This window comes from Alternaria atra (assembly GCF_907166805.1).
Source record: "Alternaria atra isolate CS162 genome assembly, contig: 23, whole genome shotgun sequence".
In the NCBI taxonomy this organism is placed as follows: domain Eukaryota; kingdom Fungi; phylum Ascomycota; class Dothideomycetes; order Pleosporales; family Pleosporaceae; genus Alternaria; species Alternaria atra.
In genome coordinates, this window is record NW_025091321.1 from 1,085,184 (window position 1) to 1,100,416 (window position 15,233).

Genomic DNA, 15,233 nt, shown 5'->3' on the forward strand with positions numbered 1-15,233 from the left:
ACATATAAGTCTATTCGGGGCCTTTCATCCATGGTTATCCAGATTCATCGCCAGGGTCCGGGGGGGATGTAGATATACAATATATTGCGAACAAGAACGCTAGCAGCTACAAACTCCAAGCACACAACTACAGAAAAAGCTCACAGTTTGGCACCGCCCTCCACATCCACGCTTCCTTTCAGCAAGTCCCAATCCGCCATGGTGAATACAACGTAGCCATCATCCGCACCGGTCTGGCCCTTGCCCGACCCAAGAGCAGCAGGGTGCCAGTACATAGTATCGTATTCCGCTTCTTCTTTCCCTTGCTCCTTGGCCTCTTTGTCCGCCCTTTCCATAAGTTTTCTCAGATCAATGCCATCATTCCTCAACGGAACCTTGTTCTGCTTGTTATTATGCATCGTCGTTTGTTGTTTCTGTACCCTTAAGAAAACAGGTACCGCATACTTTGGCAACTTCTCTCTCGCATGCGCAAGTAGCGCGTTGAAGTTGAAGGAGTCGAGATGAGCAGGGTCGATGTGGATGGCTGCACAACCTGCTCGGCCATCGAAGCCAGGCACTTCAACGCCGTAGACGTTCGCTTCTTGAATTCCTGGAAAGGAGCCGAGTGCTTCGCTGACTTCTGCTGTGCTCACGTTTTCGGATTTCCAGCGGAAGGTGTCACCGAGACGGTCCATGAAGAACCAACGGCCATCAGCATCACGGCGTAAAGCATCGCCAGTGCGGTAATAGAGGTCGCCCTTCCTGAAAACGTTGCGTTCGAAACGTTTCTCAGTGGCCTCAGGATTGTTCCAGTAGCCGACAAAAGCTTGCTCGCTTGGCATCTGAACGAGGATCTCGCTGCCCTCCTCGTAGGCCTTTCGTTTACAGAAGCCGGTCTTGGGATCACGGAGGAGGTCTCCTGTTACAATATCGACCTCGATGGGAACATAGGTGTTGTGGGTGCGCCAGCGATCGATGAGACCCTGGTGTCCGACTGACGTGGCAGTAAAGGGTCCTCGAGAACCATTGAACAGCGCCATGACGCCTTCTGTGCTGTTGAAGAATTCACCGACAACTTCGATGCCGAAGCGGTCGACAAAGCGCTGCCATACGTCGGGGCGAAGGCCGTTTCCAAACATGGCTCTGACGTTGTGTTTCCGATCCAGATCGCTAGGAGGGGCATTGAGAAGGTAGCGAGCGGTTTCTCCTACATAGACCATGGCGGTAGATCTCGAATCACGTACGTCGGTCCAGAACCTGGATGTCGAGAACTTGGTGCCGATACAGCATGTGAGACCGGTGACCATACAGACGAGTGCTGTCGTGCCACCAGTGCCGTGGTATAGAGGCATGCAAACATACCACCTGTCGCCGTTGGGCCCTGACTTCAGTCCCATAGCACCTACACGTTGAGTCAAGCCGACCGCTCTTTGCGTCTCGAAGGGGCAAGCTTTCGGGTGTCCAGTGGTGCCACTGTCATAATCAGCATCGTTCCAGCCACAAGAGCCATGGTTCTCACTGACCTTGTATAGAACAGGAAGAGTGGGAACTTCCCCTTCATGCCCACCCTAAGCTCATCCTCAGGCCTTGTGGGTTCCAGCCTAGATATCTCACCCTTCAAGCCCGTGTCCAGGATCAGAATAGTCATGCCCAGTTCGCTCTCCAGCCTCTCTCTGACAGCCTCGATACGATCTCTGCACTCTTGATCTTCATCCACAAGCAACACCTTGGCGCCACTCACTTTCAAGCAGTGCACCAGCGCATCGCCTGCGAGGTTGTAGTTGATCCACGCCGGCGCGCTTCCTATGCTCCAGCCCCCCAGATGTGCGAAGAGGAATTCGGGTCGGTTCATCATGTACATGGCAAAGAGCTGCCCGGGGACAACGCCATTCTGGCGCAGGTATTGGCCATATCGACAGGCGTTCGCGTAGGTTTCGGCCCATGTGTAGCAACCGTTGCGAGACCAGATGCACTCTTCGGTCGAGGGCAAGCGGCGGACTTGGGCTTCGAACTGGTACCATAGGGACTGGCCTTTGCCTCGTGCTGGTATCCTATTAGAATGCGGTAGGCCGAGGGCCTATGGAGCTTGGGCTTACCATTCTTCTCGAGATCGCGCGCGGCAGCTTTCAGGACGCGTTGGCTCTTGAGGTCTTTGGTAATGTGGTATTTGGCGTCGATGTAAGCGGCAGCTGCAGTAACGCCTGCGATTGCGCCTGCTACGGGTGCTTCAAAGCTTGGTTAGTTTAGATGCACGACATGAGTTGCGTAGAGAGAGGGTTGAGGGTTGACGTGACAAGCGCGCCGCGGCTGCTACTACACGGAATAGGAACACGCACCGAGAGCCATGATGACTTCTACTTTCTGTATCTTGTGAATGAAGGACGTATGGAAGAGAAACACAGAGAAACGCCGAAAAGATAAGTCGCGATCAAAGTAAGCCGAAGTACGCCCAATGCTCCAAGATAACCTGCGACACCTGCGTGTTCGTCCACAACGTGATCAATTGCCGACATGCCCTCGGCCTTTAAACCGCCGTTCTACGCCAATGCACACGGCCCCATGGAGTAACCCCACGTGCGAAGAGCCCCACACCCTACTTTCGCTCTGCGACGTGCTCAGTCAGACTCCATCGGACCTTTTCCACATTGGCGATGAATCGAACAAATCAATTATCAATGAGCGGTTTGGAGATTGATTGACTTGTAAGCACCAAATGAGCGTCGCAAGCATCTTGCATCTGCCATTTTCGCCGTTGGGACGGTTTCAAGGCCGCCGATAACATGCTCGTGTGGTTATTCATAGTATCGAAAGACTGGTTTGATGCCATACAACCATATCATATCACTCATTATCGACATTACGAGCCATCTCACTAGAGCTTCGCCTCGGAACCCCTAGCGAACTCAGCATCCTACTCTACACTACTCGAGGCCTCGCATCAAACTCACATGTGCTTGTGGAAGAAATCCAACACCATCTTGTAACCGCGCTCATACTCCTTCTTGACCTTCTCCTGTTCAAGGTCACTGCGCGCCGCCATCCAGCCGTGGATTTGATCTGGGAACCATTCCACAACATGAGGGACCTTGATGCCCTCCTCCCACTTCTTGACATCATCTTTGGACTCGTCGCCCGAGGGAAGCATGATGTAGGGGATCTTGATGCCAGGAGCGTCGTCGCCAGCAACCATGGCGGGGTGGCATGCTGCTGCGACCTTGAACTTTGTGCCCTCCATGGAAGACAAGTTGACGATCTGTATCACGTTAGGCGATACACCATCGCAGAATAAAGCTTCACCATACCTTTCCGCCCCAGCAGAAACCAACGATGGCCCACTTTTCAATACCATTCTTCTGGCTAAGCTCATCGACAATCTTCGGGATGCGCGGTAGTGTCTTTGGCGGCGCAGCTTGCGACTTGAAGAACTCGCCCATCTTTTGCTCCTTTTCCTTGGTATCCGGTGGCATCCAGGAGATGTCGGCTGGGTTTCCCTCGAAGAAATCAGGCATGAAAACTTGGTACTTCTGGCTGTCAGTGTAGGCCAGGATATCCGCGCCTTGGAGTGTTTGGTTAAAGAATCCGAAGATGTCGTAGACGACGAGAATTCCTTGCTTTGCGTCCTTGGGACCGGTTTGGTCTGTTGAAGTCAGTTGGGTTACGAAGTGGTGTCGCAGTGTTGGACGTACAGGTCTTCAATCCGTTCACCTCAATGTAATCGCCTTTTGGCTGGTAGCCCTTGCTAACCACTGCGGGTGTGTTGCAGCATGCCTGCGATTGTGTAGATTCGGTTGACATGTTGGCAATGTGTTGTTTTGGGAGGTTAAATAGCGTTCGTTTGCTTATAGGTGCAGTTTGGTAGCTTGTGAACAGCCGTGGCACTGCAGTTGAAGCTCTCCCTAAGTGTTGGAGCAAGAGCCGAGTTGTTGAAGTTTGAAGAAGGGAAGTTGCTCGGATAATGACGCGCATTATAGCTGCTACGGTATTTGTCAAGCTGGCAACGACCATTTGGTGGGGAACTTCGCACCGAGGCTACCCCACCATGATGTCACCAACAGTAATGATGAAGTACACATGGGCAGACTACTAAGATAGCAACGCTTACTACAAATCAGCCCAGCAACCAGCGCCGTATCGAAATCCATTGCTTTCAGTGCGAGCAACTCAGCATCCACTCCATTCACCGGGTTAAGCACCCCACCAGCCTTACGCTGTGCAAAAGCCACATACGGCGTGCCTCCCCATTCCGCTCCAGACTTGCACATCCACCTCAGCTCCACTGACGCACCTTCTCGGGTCGCGCGATGCTACAGTGAAACCACATAGTGCGCAAAGCATAAGTCGCCCAGAAATACATGCAGTGTTTAGCGATTGCGGTTTCCCTCGAGCATAGTTAGAAGATGACGTACGCCTCATGGCAGGTAGGGGCCATAGCATCCAACCAGAGAAACAAAGCATAGCATACATATATTGGTGCTGATGTGTATCTTTCTTTCATTCACAATCTCGCGCGAAGCTCTATACCAAAGACTAACTTATTTTCATTCGAGCGAAGCTCTCAAATCTAGTGCTTACAGTGCCTACTGTGAACAGCAAAAGTGGCAGAGTGGACAAGCTTTCATTTGAAAGTCATTGAATCTTCACCAGAAAATCAAACTTTGTGCCAACTTTCTACTCACTCAATCTTCATACAGCTATCATTCCGACTGTGGTCGGTCTTCTGCCCATCCAATGTCACACCAAAGACCAAAATGATCGCTGAAATGCGCTTTTGAAACCGATTCCCTTACATCAACCGAGGTCTTTTCACTACATAATACCAATTCGCTCGTTTGCAAGATGCCCATGCTTGAAGGGGTAAGGTTAAACAGAGCAACTTTGTCCAACCGGTTTGGAGGGAATGACTGTTCACCGTATACACCCCAAGTATGACCTGGGTCGTTTGAATGAAGGTGTACCCACGCATCGGTAAGACCGTTGGTGCGGACAAGGTCGTCGTCTTCTGGGAGGACGGGGTTGAAGTCGCCGGCAATGATCCCGCGGCCGGCTGCGCTGAGGTACGACGCTGCGATAGAGAGTTGATATGGCCTGAGTGACGGGTTGATTGGCAATGAATCCAAGTGGACGTTGATAAGTCGAATCCGGAGGGAACTTCTACCAGAGGTGTGCTTGCTTGAAGAGTTAAGGAGCAAATCGCAGCACAGGGCGTCTCGTCCAAAACGACTAGGTAATGAGATCCTCCAGATGGCGCCTAGCAGGATACCATCTGTGGCTACCCAAAGCTTGGACACTAAGGTGATGCTGATGAACTTTTGCTTTCCAAAAGCGGAGGCATCGACGTCGCTTGTGTACCAATTTTGCTGTATCCAGGGTTCTTCAAGCAGTGCTGTAAGTGCTTCCCTTGATACCTCTTGCAGGAAAACAACATCTGCAGCTCCTGTAGTTTTGATAACCTGCAGTAGTGCAGACATACGAGACTTTGGTAACGATGCATCCGCATTTACGTTCCAACTCACGAGGCGGAATGAGCCCGCCCATTGATGTCTGATACCAGGCTGAGAAGTTTTGTCCCTGACAAATGGAATCCATCGTTCTCGATCAAAGTTGTGCCACTTCTGGAAGCTAGGCGTTCCTGCAGGTGTAATTGTTGGCAAAGGTGTCTGTTGCCACCAGGATTTGACGCGGGTGTGCATCTGCGATAGCATGGCGGAATCGAATTTGTGGTGTTCACGGAAGGGCTTGAAGCGCGCAAGGGTGATTGTTTCGTTGTTAGTATGGTGGCAGAGTACCTAGGTAAGGTGAAGCCGTAGTTGTTGTCGTAGTAGTGAAGGGGAGAGGGAGTCGGCGGTCTACAATATATGCTCACGAATTGTGAAGAAGTTATTGTAGCGTACCGGTGATACTGTATGTACCACCTATACGGTACCTAGGTAGGCTAGCCTGAAATCAGCCTTGGCATGTTCCGAAGCTGCGATTCACGGTTTTTAGTCTGCTATGCTATAATAGCAAATTCACTATTAGTGAGAACATACGGTTGTCGAAACAAAGCGCGATTTCCTCTGTCCCGTAAGGCAGCAAAAGGGGTCAATTGGTCCTTGTGAGCTCACAACCATGGTCCATCTTGGTCGTCAACCACGGTTGAACGACAACCAGCCTTTGCGAGCTCGCAGCCATTGTCTATTTTTGTCATCATAATATGCTTACATTGCTACTCAACAGAATATGTTGCAGTCTGTCTCATCTCGTACACTGCAGCTATAGAAGAACCCCAATCTGTCACCACTCGGCATCATCAGTCATTTCCTGTAGCCAGAACTTCAAGCCTTCCTTCATATTGGCGGTCATACTATCTAGGTCCAGACTTTCCTCTTCAACATCCATGATTGTTCGCAATGCAACTATGTCCAACTTGTCGTTGTGTTTCTTTGGACCCTCGCGGCGAGACTTCTCAGCCCAGCCCGCCAACTTCAGCTTTAATAGCTCGTTCCGCGGCAGCGAGAGCCCATAGCCTCCTGGCAACTGAACCAGTACATCACGAATTGTCTCAAAGCGAGGGAAGCTGCCCCATCCGGCAACGTTGATGTCAATCTCGACGAAACAGCGACCCTGATACAGGATCTTGTCTTCTTCGTCATCTTCTTCCAGCGTTGTGGTCCAGACGTATTGTGAATGTCTCTTGCTCCAGAAGAACGGCTCATCAGCGAGCCAGTCGCGAGGGTTCGGCAATGTGTTTGAGGAATTTTCGATAACAAGATCTACGTCTGCGGTGGTTCGAGGGATCGTCGTCAGGAGCTGACACGATACCACTCCGAAGAAGTAGTATTGACGTCCAAGTTTCTTTAGTGCGGCGACTATCTCGCGCATACACTGGCGAAGCGCTTCTTCAGTCGGCTGTCGCTTGCTAGTCGTAGTGCGGACTCGATCGTAAATGCCTATGCAGCTTAGCAACGATTTACGCCACAGCTTCAATCTGTACTCTACCTTTAGTTTGCTCAAACGTGTTGCCGAGCGTGATGTCTTGGCCCTCCATCGAGGACACAGTCGCCGTTGTAGATTTGTTTGCTATGTTTAGGAAGACAGGTAGAAAGGTGGGTAGAAAGGATTGTGTTCAAGAGTTAATCAAAGCAAACTTTTCTGGCAGGCTTGCGGCACAAGATCACAAAGTGAAGGTGAAGGTGAAGGTGAAGGTGGAGGCAAGATACAAGTGGATTAATTGGAATATACCTCTACAAGATCCGAAACATAGATGCAATTTGTCAGTGTAACGATGAATAGACATTAAGTATGCTATTTTGGCAAGGTGTTAATACTCGACAAACTTTCAGAATCCTAGCGCCTTCGTTCGAACAACCGGGCCTGTTGCAATTGAATGGCCCACTCCTGTTCCATGGAGATCTGGTCCCATCTGTGCATCAAGGAGACAGACACAGGAACGTCGGCATCGTTGGTTCCGACTAGCTAGATGCGCCGGAAGAAGTGGATCGTCTCTTCCAATGTGTTTTGGCAGAATGCATTCATAGCTTACTTGACTTCGTCCATGTGCGCATTTAAGTATGCATGTACTTCAGTGATGAACTGTCTCAACGTAATAGATCTTCTATCTGCGTCCTCAATTACAAGAGGCTGCGGAGGTCGACATGAACACTAAGCGTCCAAGTTCAACTTCTCGAGCAATGTATCTATCTTCCCGAGCAAGATTTGATAATTCATCGCGTCTTGAGCAAACTCATCACCAACTTCCTCACCGTCCAAGTTTCTAATGACACCAGCAGCGATTTGCTGCTCAACCGACGCAATGTTCTCGTCTTGCTGCACCTTATCAGGTATACCATCTTCTAGCGCGAAGTCGCCCATTGCGTCGACAAGATCTCCTTCAGTACTAGCTTGTATGGCTGCATTCTCATCCATCATCTCATCTAGGCCGCTGTCTTCAAAGCGAAGTCTGAATCGTTCTGAGAGGTAGTACCGGATATCGTCGACGAGTTCGACAGTGTCAGTCTCTTGACGTGCCTTGACGCGATTCGCAGATTCTTGGACTAGCTCTGCAAACTCGGGTTGGTCTATGTAGTGTTCCAGTCGATAAGCGATATAACGTGCAGCGAACTCTTCCAGACGCTGCACCCTCGTGTCCCACCCAGCTCGGATAACCTCGTAGATATCCACGGCTTCATCGGCATCTGTAGCACCCCGTGGATTGTCTGACTCGACTGCTGAGGTTGCGCCGTTACCCAATGCAGAAATGATGATGGCAGCGCGTTGCTTGAGCTTCTCAATGAAGAGCTGATCTGCCGCAAAGAGCACGTCGATTGCAATATCCAAACCGAAGTCAGCACGTTCGGTGTACATGAAGGTGAGGATAGTCTCCAAAACTGCTGGTGAGCAGTCGATGGTCACAATCTGCAAATGCGGCGTGTCTTGTGCTTCTTTGAACTGGGAGCTGAACATGGTCAGGAAGTACTCGGACCGCAATAGCATAGCTCGGTGCGCAGGGAAAATAGTCGATTTACGGGGTGCTCGTTGGCGGGAAGGCGACCTGGAACGTGAGCGGCCCAATCCGACTGGTATGCCTAGAAGGGGCCCAGGAGTGTTTCGCACAGGTGGCGTGGATGACTCGGATGGCCCTGGTGATCGTTCTGTGTCCTCGGAATCTTGGTCCTCGTCGTCATCGTCGGCACGAAGTAGTATGTCGGCGAAGATGGAGTTTTCCCGGTCCCATTGTATGTTGTCCACCCGTGCAGTGTCTACGATCCTCTTGTGCCGGAGGACATTGTTCTTGAACCAGCTTTCTAATTGATCTCTGCCACGCTCTAATTCCTCGGCTCGTCGCTGGCGCAACAATCTTCGATCCGAGACTTCTGTGATGTCTTCGAACAGACGTTCTATCTCCAGCTGCTTGCCAATCTTGTCAATGCCATTGAGCACCACCAACTCCTGCTCGTCACTCAAGCCGTGTAGTGCTCTCCGTATTGAGACTTCCTGAAAGTACAAATACTGCAATGCCACACCTAGCGACTCTGCAGGTATAGTGTTCGGTAATTTCCACGACGTTGTGTTTGGTGCTGCTTCCAGCTTCTTCGCAAAGTATGGCGATCGTGCGGCGAGGAGGAACTTGTGCAGGTGAAATTCTTGGCCATAGGCTGTGATAGTGATGTCTGTTGTCTTGGGCGTGGGTCGCGTGAGGAGCGAAGTAATGTGTGCCGCCAGCGGTTGAAGTGGATTCGAAGCTTTCGCATAGTCGTAGGATAGTAGGAGATTACGTATGCGATCGTTGAGGGCGTTGTACAGGCATCGTTCGCCCTGGAAGGTATCCCGTTCGCAGAGTGCGCCGTTTTCAAGGAGCAATCTGATGACTTCGTAGTGACCACATAGACTGGCCTTCAGCGGTCAGCGCATTGCTCTTTTTCAAGGAACGAAATATTAAGACATAGCACAAGTAGGTCTTACTAGGATAAGGGGCGTATAATCGAATTTGTCTCTGGCGTTGATGTTCACACCCGTCGATATCATCTCCTGGCAAACCTTCAGGTCCCCCCTCCGGCATGCTTCACAGAAGACCCTGAAATCATCGCTCAGATCTAGCGGATTCTCTTCCTTCAGCTGGCCTGACGAGATGGCCTGGGCCTCTGTCGCGAGGGCCGCCTCGATCTCGTACTTCTTCTTGACGTCCATGGCTGTGGCAAAAAGTGGATTCGCTTCCTAACGCCGACATGTTGGAAGAGAGTGACTGGTGATTGCTATGCTATGACGAGTGGCGGCGGAGATCGGCGTGTTTATCGATAAGGGCGGTGACAGGGTGCAGGGGTGCGTCCCACCTGGCAACTGCAAAACGTGAGGCGCGTGCGAGCGTTGCTGGGTTGACGGGCGTTAGCGTAAACAGGCCCAAACACCAAGGAAACTTGGCTCCCATCCCACCCATTGTACATAATCTACAGCCGCCACTACCTTCGACCACTACTAACCCAGCAGCTTGCTACCCCTACCTACATTCCATAATTGCATGTCTTTTGAGCAATAGCAATACCTTCACCATGCCCGAGGAAGAAAAGTACGATGTGCTCGAGAAGATTGGTACGGACAGACCTTGACATATGGCGAGAGACGCATACTGACATAGTATAGGCCATGGGTCCTTTGGTATCATTCGCAAGGTCAAGCGGAAGTCAGATGGCTATGTAGGCTACCACGACAAAGCCTGCGCGCGCGACTTGCTAACCGCCGCACAGATTCTCTGCCGCAAAGAAATCAGCTATCTTAAGATGTCGCAGAAGGAACGCGAGCAGCTGCAGGCTGAGCTGTCTATCCTGAAAGAGCTTCGACACCCCAACATCGTCGCCTACTTCGAACGCGACCACATCAAGGCATCGCAAGACCTCCACCTCTACATGGAATACTGCGGAAACGGCGACCTCGGACGTGTCATTCGAGACTTGAAGAACAAGAACCAGATTTGCGAGGAGGAGTTTGTCTGGAGCATCTTCAGCCAAATCGTCAGCGCCTTGTACCGCTGCCATTATGGTGAAGACCCACCTGCGGCAGGCCGCAACGTCATGGGCCTCGTTGGCAATGCGAAGCCTGTCCGTGATCCACGCAAGCCCATGATTCTCCATCGAGACCTCAAGCCTGAGAATAGTCAGTATCCAGCTCTCTTGTCCTAGCATCATTGTATGCTAACATCTCGCAGTCTTCCTTGGCGATGACAACAGTGTCAAGCTGGGCGACTTCGGTCTGTCCAAGATCCTCCAATCCCACGACTTTGCTTCCACCTACGTCGGTACGCCCTTCTACATGTCGCCTGAGATTTGCAAGGCGGAGCAATATGGACCGCATTCGGACATCTGGGCACTCGGGTGCATCATATACGAGATGTGCACCAAGTCACCACCTTTCAACGCGAAGACTCACTTCGAGCTGATTTCCAAGATCAAGCTGGGCCGATATCCTGACATACCTGCCTGCTACTCGGCAGAACTCCGAAAGGTCATCGCCAGCTGTCTGAACACAACACCCGACCACCGACCTGATACTGCCGCCCTTCTCAATCTGCCTATCGTCAAGCTAATGCGAAAAGAGCAGGAGGTCGTCAAGCTGGGACAAGACCTCCGACAGCAACGTATGCTGACTGCGAAGCGAGAGAAGGAAGCCAGCGAGGCAATCTCACGGATACGCAAAGAGTTGGACGACCAATTACGACGAGAGTGGGAGGTCAAGGCACAGTTGGAGATCGAGCGACAAGTGAAGCTGCAAACAGAGCAGCGGGTACAAAAGGAGCTGGCGCACCTCCAGGCGACGTTCGAAGGCGAGGTCAACAGGCGAGTAGAGCGGGCTCTGAAGATGTACCCCAACCGTCTGAGCACATCACCGAAGCTGGCTCCTCGTTCAAACACACCCACTATGGCGGCAACAGAACCTTCGGCTTTGTTCTCAGCAGAGACCGAAGGTACCGTTGCGAATGGTTCTCAGAACACCATCAGCACAGATTCCGACTTCGCAAGTGGGACAGACCTCTCGTCACTTTCTCTAGACGACCACACCGAAGATGTCACCATCGCACCAAAACCCAAGGCAAAGCGACCGTCTCGTGGCCCTCTCGTTCGCGCTCGCACAATGTTCTCCCAGCCTTCCACCACGCAAGTACCGGATTCCCCCATGGATGTTCAGATGGCCGAGCCATCACCCGCGCATGCGTCACTGAAGGGACTTTCCCTTTCGCCTCGTCGCAACCAACAACCTAAGCAAAACATTTTCGCTGCGGCTAAGGAAGGCGCGAGGAAGTGGGAAGCTGATGTTCCTCCTTCGCCAACTGAGGCCGAGTGGAATGCCGACTTTGACGATGACGACGACCTCCCCGTGCTACCATCGCCAACCCGCGCACGAAGCGCCTCTGGTGGTCGTCCTATGAGTGAAGACCCATTCAAGGTGCTCGCGAACGCTCAAGCACCACTATTGAAGGCAAACGCCCGACTCGGAAGTACACCGAACCTCCTGGGTCCCAGGACTACGAAGCCTCGCCCCGTTTCCGCCGTACCCATTGTCGCTGCATCGCCTTCTCGACAGAAGGCCAAGTCCACCGATAACCCATCGACGTCGCCACGCAAGACGGGCGCCACAACAAAGTCGATACCGTTTGCTGGTCTCCCATCGAAGAAGGGCAACGAGGCGTTCCGTGTACAAGCGATGCGCAACAACGGCGGTGTTCAGGGTCGCACATTGGTTGAACTCCAACAAGCGCGCGGTATCCCAGTGCACACCATGAGCGAAGACGAGGGTGGCGCGAAGAAGGGCTTCGGATATGGTGGCCGAAGGAGTCCCGTCAAGAGAACTGGCGGTATCAGCCCACCTGCAGTATGGGACCCAGATACCGAGCCGGACATGCCATCTCCCTTCATTGTCCGCAGCAAACGCATGGTCCGATAGGACGGACGATCCGTAACAGCTCCGGAACGATTACGACATTTACAACGACACGACGAGAGGTGAATAATGGGTGTATTGGTTGACACGTCCCATGGCGTTGATGGGATGCATGGAAGACAAAGGCCATTTCTTTTGTTTATACCAAACGGAGTGGTGTTTTGGCGTTGATGATTGTGGATCCAAAGCGAGCAACCGCGTCGCGTCCTATCTACCGTCTCTTCCCTTTGTCATCATTGCATCTACCTTTGTTTTTTTACTGTCACATTTTCCACGTCAGCATACTAGCATCTTTTTTTGGCGATACTGTGGGTTGGATTGGATAGGCGTTGAGGCGTTGCACCGCTATGAAACGGTTTGCATCTGTACTCTTATTTTATCTCTTTGCGACGAATGTTACTATTACCATACTTCAACACATGAACTTGTCAAACGTCGTGATGGGTTGAACGAACAATTGATTAATCGAAGGCATCACCATCCGAAGCTTTCAGTATGCAAATATATACCCTGCGCTCCAGTCCCTTTATGCACTGCCCTCTCATCACTCAAGCAAACAACATCGTGCTTCACATCCGCCACTAATCCCTGCGGTCCACATACCACCACTGCACTTTCTCCCAGTGCCTGTTCCAATGACCTGCGTATGATATCGCGTGTTTTTGGTCGGCCAGAATATACTGCTATCGCAGGATGCACGACGACTCTCTTGCTTTGCTCATGAGAAGAAGGGATGGAAGGTACGAGGGAAGTAGGACGAGATGAAGCATTGGCTTTGGGTTTCGAACAACAGCATACTGCTTTACCGGCTGAAGGAGAATCTGATTCATCGATGGCGGCGCGGCAGCAGCATGTGCCGTTTGGACCACAGGATGTTTGTTGGATATCAAGGCTTTCAGAGTCGAGAGATGCGACTTCTTGGAATGCTACTTTCTCCGATTTCGTCTCGCTGTTCAATGCGGTTCTCTGCGGGAGCGATCTATATTGTACTGCACCGTGCTTGGGATCGTTTTGCCGCGCCGTGTTCGCGTTGGGTGCAGTTATGCCTGAGAGCAAGGAATTGTGCTCTTCGGTGAAAGATTCATCGCAAGTGATGTAGACCGTCATTTCCAATTTGATGTCGCGAAGTGTTTCTTGTAGCGTTCGAAATTCGGTGTAGACCGACGAAAGTTGTTCGGCGAACCAACTTAGCTGGCCTCTACTCTTGACGACCCATGCGAAGCGAATATGCCGCGTGGCCGCACCTGTTGGCGTTTTGAAGAATGAAGTGGCGTTGCCCACATTGCCACGAGCATTCTCTTTCCAGCCTTGAAGGAGATCACGGAGGAGCGGGAGGGTAAAAGTCCCGCCAGTACTCCCTGCAAGAAGAACTACACTGTCAAATTGGCGAAGTGGTCTCAAAGTGCCGTATGGACCTTCTATGGCCACTGTTCTGGCCTTTGTAGTTGCTCCAGAGAGACTACCGGATTTTTCCGCATGTCTAAAGAATCGTTTTGTACCTCCCTTTTCGGCCTTGATGTAAAACTCCATCTTTCCATCTTCCGGGATTGATGCAACGGTAAACGGGTGACTTTGTAGTGGCACTACGGAATGACAGGATAGGTACACATGCTGCCCAGGAGTCCAGCTGATGGGAGGATTGGGGATAACGATTCGTGTGGTGTTGTGCGGAAGAGGTGTGAATTCAGCCTTGCATGCCCAAAGGCCATTTGTTTGGCCCCGCTTCTTTAACGAAGGATGGAAGAGTGACGTGTTGATATATAGTAATCGCAGCGCGCGGAAGGCGCGGTCGAACAGGAAAATGGCAACGGATGCCCATACGTAACCGTTCATTTCAATAGGGGTATGAATGTAGACGAACCCAAGAAACACCGCAAAAGAAACGATGTGTTGGATGACGAATATCTCGTAGTTCCATCCTCGGATAGGTGTCATAGAACTGAAGACGATCCACGCCAGCGTGCACCAAGCGACAAGGCCCTTCCAGACAATCTTGTTATTCTTGAGTTGGTAGCCGATGTAGTCGTACGGAGCCCACGCACTGAAAAAGTACCCCATGTGCATGGTAGCTGTAAGGAGCATACATCGAGCGCACCATCGGTGTAACCAATTCAGACGTTCGTAGCTAACACCACTGAGACACCCAATAATATTATTTTTACCCGCTAGCAGGATGATGATGGGTAGTTGGGCGATCGTAACGACACCACATCGGAAGCCAATGTTTTCCATACTGAATTGGTCCGTAACATCGAAGCCGTACAAACATAGAACGACCAGCACAACTATGTTTGCTGCAACCAATGATGATCGCCCGACGGTTGGTAGTCTGAGTATGCGACCCTTTAGTGGTATACGGATGGAAAAGTTGGATGCCTCGCGCATTAAGGCGAAGACTGTCGCGTTCCCGAGAGCGAACCATGACCTCGGTTTTGCAGGTGTGCGTGAACCTCCTCTTACCGCGAGCAGTCTTTGGCGGTAGAGCACGTAGCTGTAGGCGTTGCAGATTGTTGCGATGCCCACTGCGGCCCCCACTACTGCGTAGTAGAAATCTGGCCATTCTGTGAGGGCGGGCAACATGCCCATAGAGCCCATCGACATGTGATTGTGACTCATGATGCGCACCGCTGGGATCTCGCAGGCTTTTTTTGGCTCGTGGTTTCAGGCCTGTACTGGATGCGAAGTTGGGCGATTGCCAGTGATGGATGGGCGTGAGCCTAGCCTCAGTGTCTATCGCATGCTGGCTCGGTTGCGAACAGGTCTGGGATTAAACTAGGGTGGTGGTTTCCTTGACTGATACGTGATCGGTATGAGGATATACCTTAGGGCGTTAAAAGATGATAGAG

The 15,233-nt window shown here is 51.5% G+C and overlaps 6 protein-coding genes across 6 annotated transcripts; 1 reads left to right on the top strand and 5 right to left on the bottom strand.

Moving 5' to 3' along the window:
• Positions 1-140: 140 nt before the first annotated feature.
• Positions 141-3,774, bottom strand: ALTATR162_LOCUS3943 (uncharacterized protein; the record flags this gene model as incomplete). The annotated part of the gene is made up of 6 exons (XM_043311553.1): positions 141-1,452; positions 1,503-2,022; positions 2,076-2,212; positions 2,928-3,232; positions 3,282-3,616; positions 3,666-3,774. The coding sequence occupies 6 exons, from the start codon at positions 3,772-3,774 to the stop codon at positions 141-143; spliced, it is 2,718 nt and encodes a 905-aa protein (XP_043167488.1).
• An 899-nt stretch (positions 3,775-4,673) lies between these two features.
• Positions 4,674-5,681, bottom strand: ALTATR162_LOCUS3944 (uncharacterized protein; the record flags this gene model as incomplete). The annotated part of the gene is made up of 1 exon (XM_043311554.1): positions 4,674-5,681. The coding sequence occupies one exon, from the start codon at positions 5,679-5,681 to the stop codon at positions 4,674-4,676; it is 1,008 nt and encodes a 335-aa protein (XP_043167489.1).
• Positions 5,682-6,252: 571 nt separating this feature from the next.
• On the bottom strand, positions 6,253-7,006 carry ALTATR162_LOCUS3945 (uncharacterized protein; the record flags this gene model as incomplete). The annotated part of the gene is made up of 2 exons (XM_043311555.1): positions 6,253-6,908; positions 6,958-7,006. 2 exons carry the CDS (start codon positions 7,004-7,006, stop codon positions 6,253-6,255), a joined length of 705 nt encoding a protein of 234 aa, XP_043167490.1.
• Positions 7,007-7,620: 614 nt separating this feature from the next.
• On the bottom strand, positions 7,621-9,645 carry ALTATR162_LOCUS3946 (uncharacterized protein; the record flags this gene model as incomplete). Its single annotated transcript, XM_043311556.1, has 2 exons — positions 7,621-9,351; positions 9,421-9,645. 2 exons carry the CDS (start codon positions 9,643-9,645, stop codon positions 7,621-7,623), a joined length of 1,956 nt encoding a protein of 651 aa, XP_043167491.1.
• Positions 9,646-10,004: 359 nt separating this feature from the next.
• On the top strand, positions 10,005-12,390 carry ALTATR162_LOCUS3947 (uncharacterized protein; the record flags this gene model as incomplete). The annotated part of the gene is made up of 4 exons (XM_043311557.1): positions 10,005-10,044; positions 10,096-10,148; positions 10,200-10,605; positions 10,658-12,390. 4 exons carry the CDS (start codon positions 10,005-10,007, stop codon positions 12,388-12,390), a joined length of 2,232 nt encoding a protein of 743 aa, XP_043167492.1.
• Positions 12,391-12,861: 471 nt separating this feature from the next.
• Positions 12,862-15,003, bottom strand: ALTATR162_LOCUS3948 (uncharacterized protein; the record flags this gene model as incomplete). The annotated part of the gene is made up of 1 exon (XM_043311558.1): positions 12,862-15,003. One exon carries the CDS (start codon positions 15,001-15,003, stop codon positions 12,862-12,864), a length of 2,142 nt encoding a protein of 713 aa, XP_043167493.1.
• Positions 15,004-15,233: the final 230 nt, after the last annotated feature.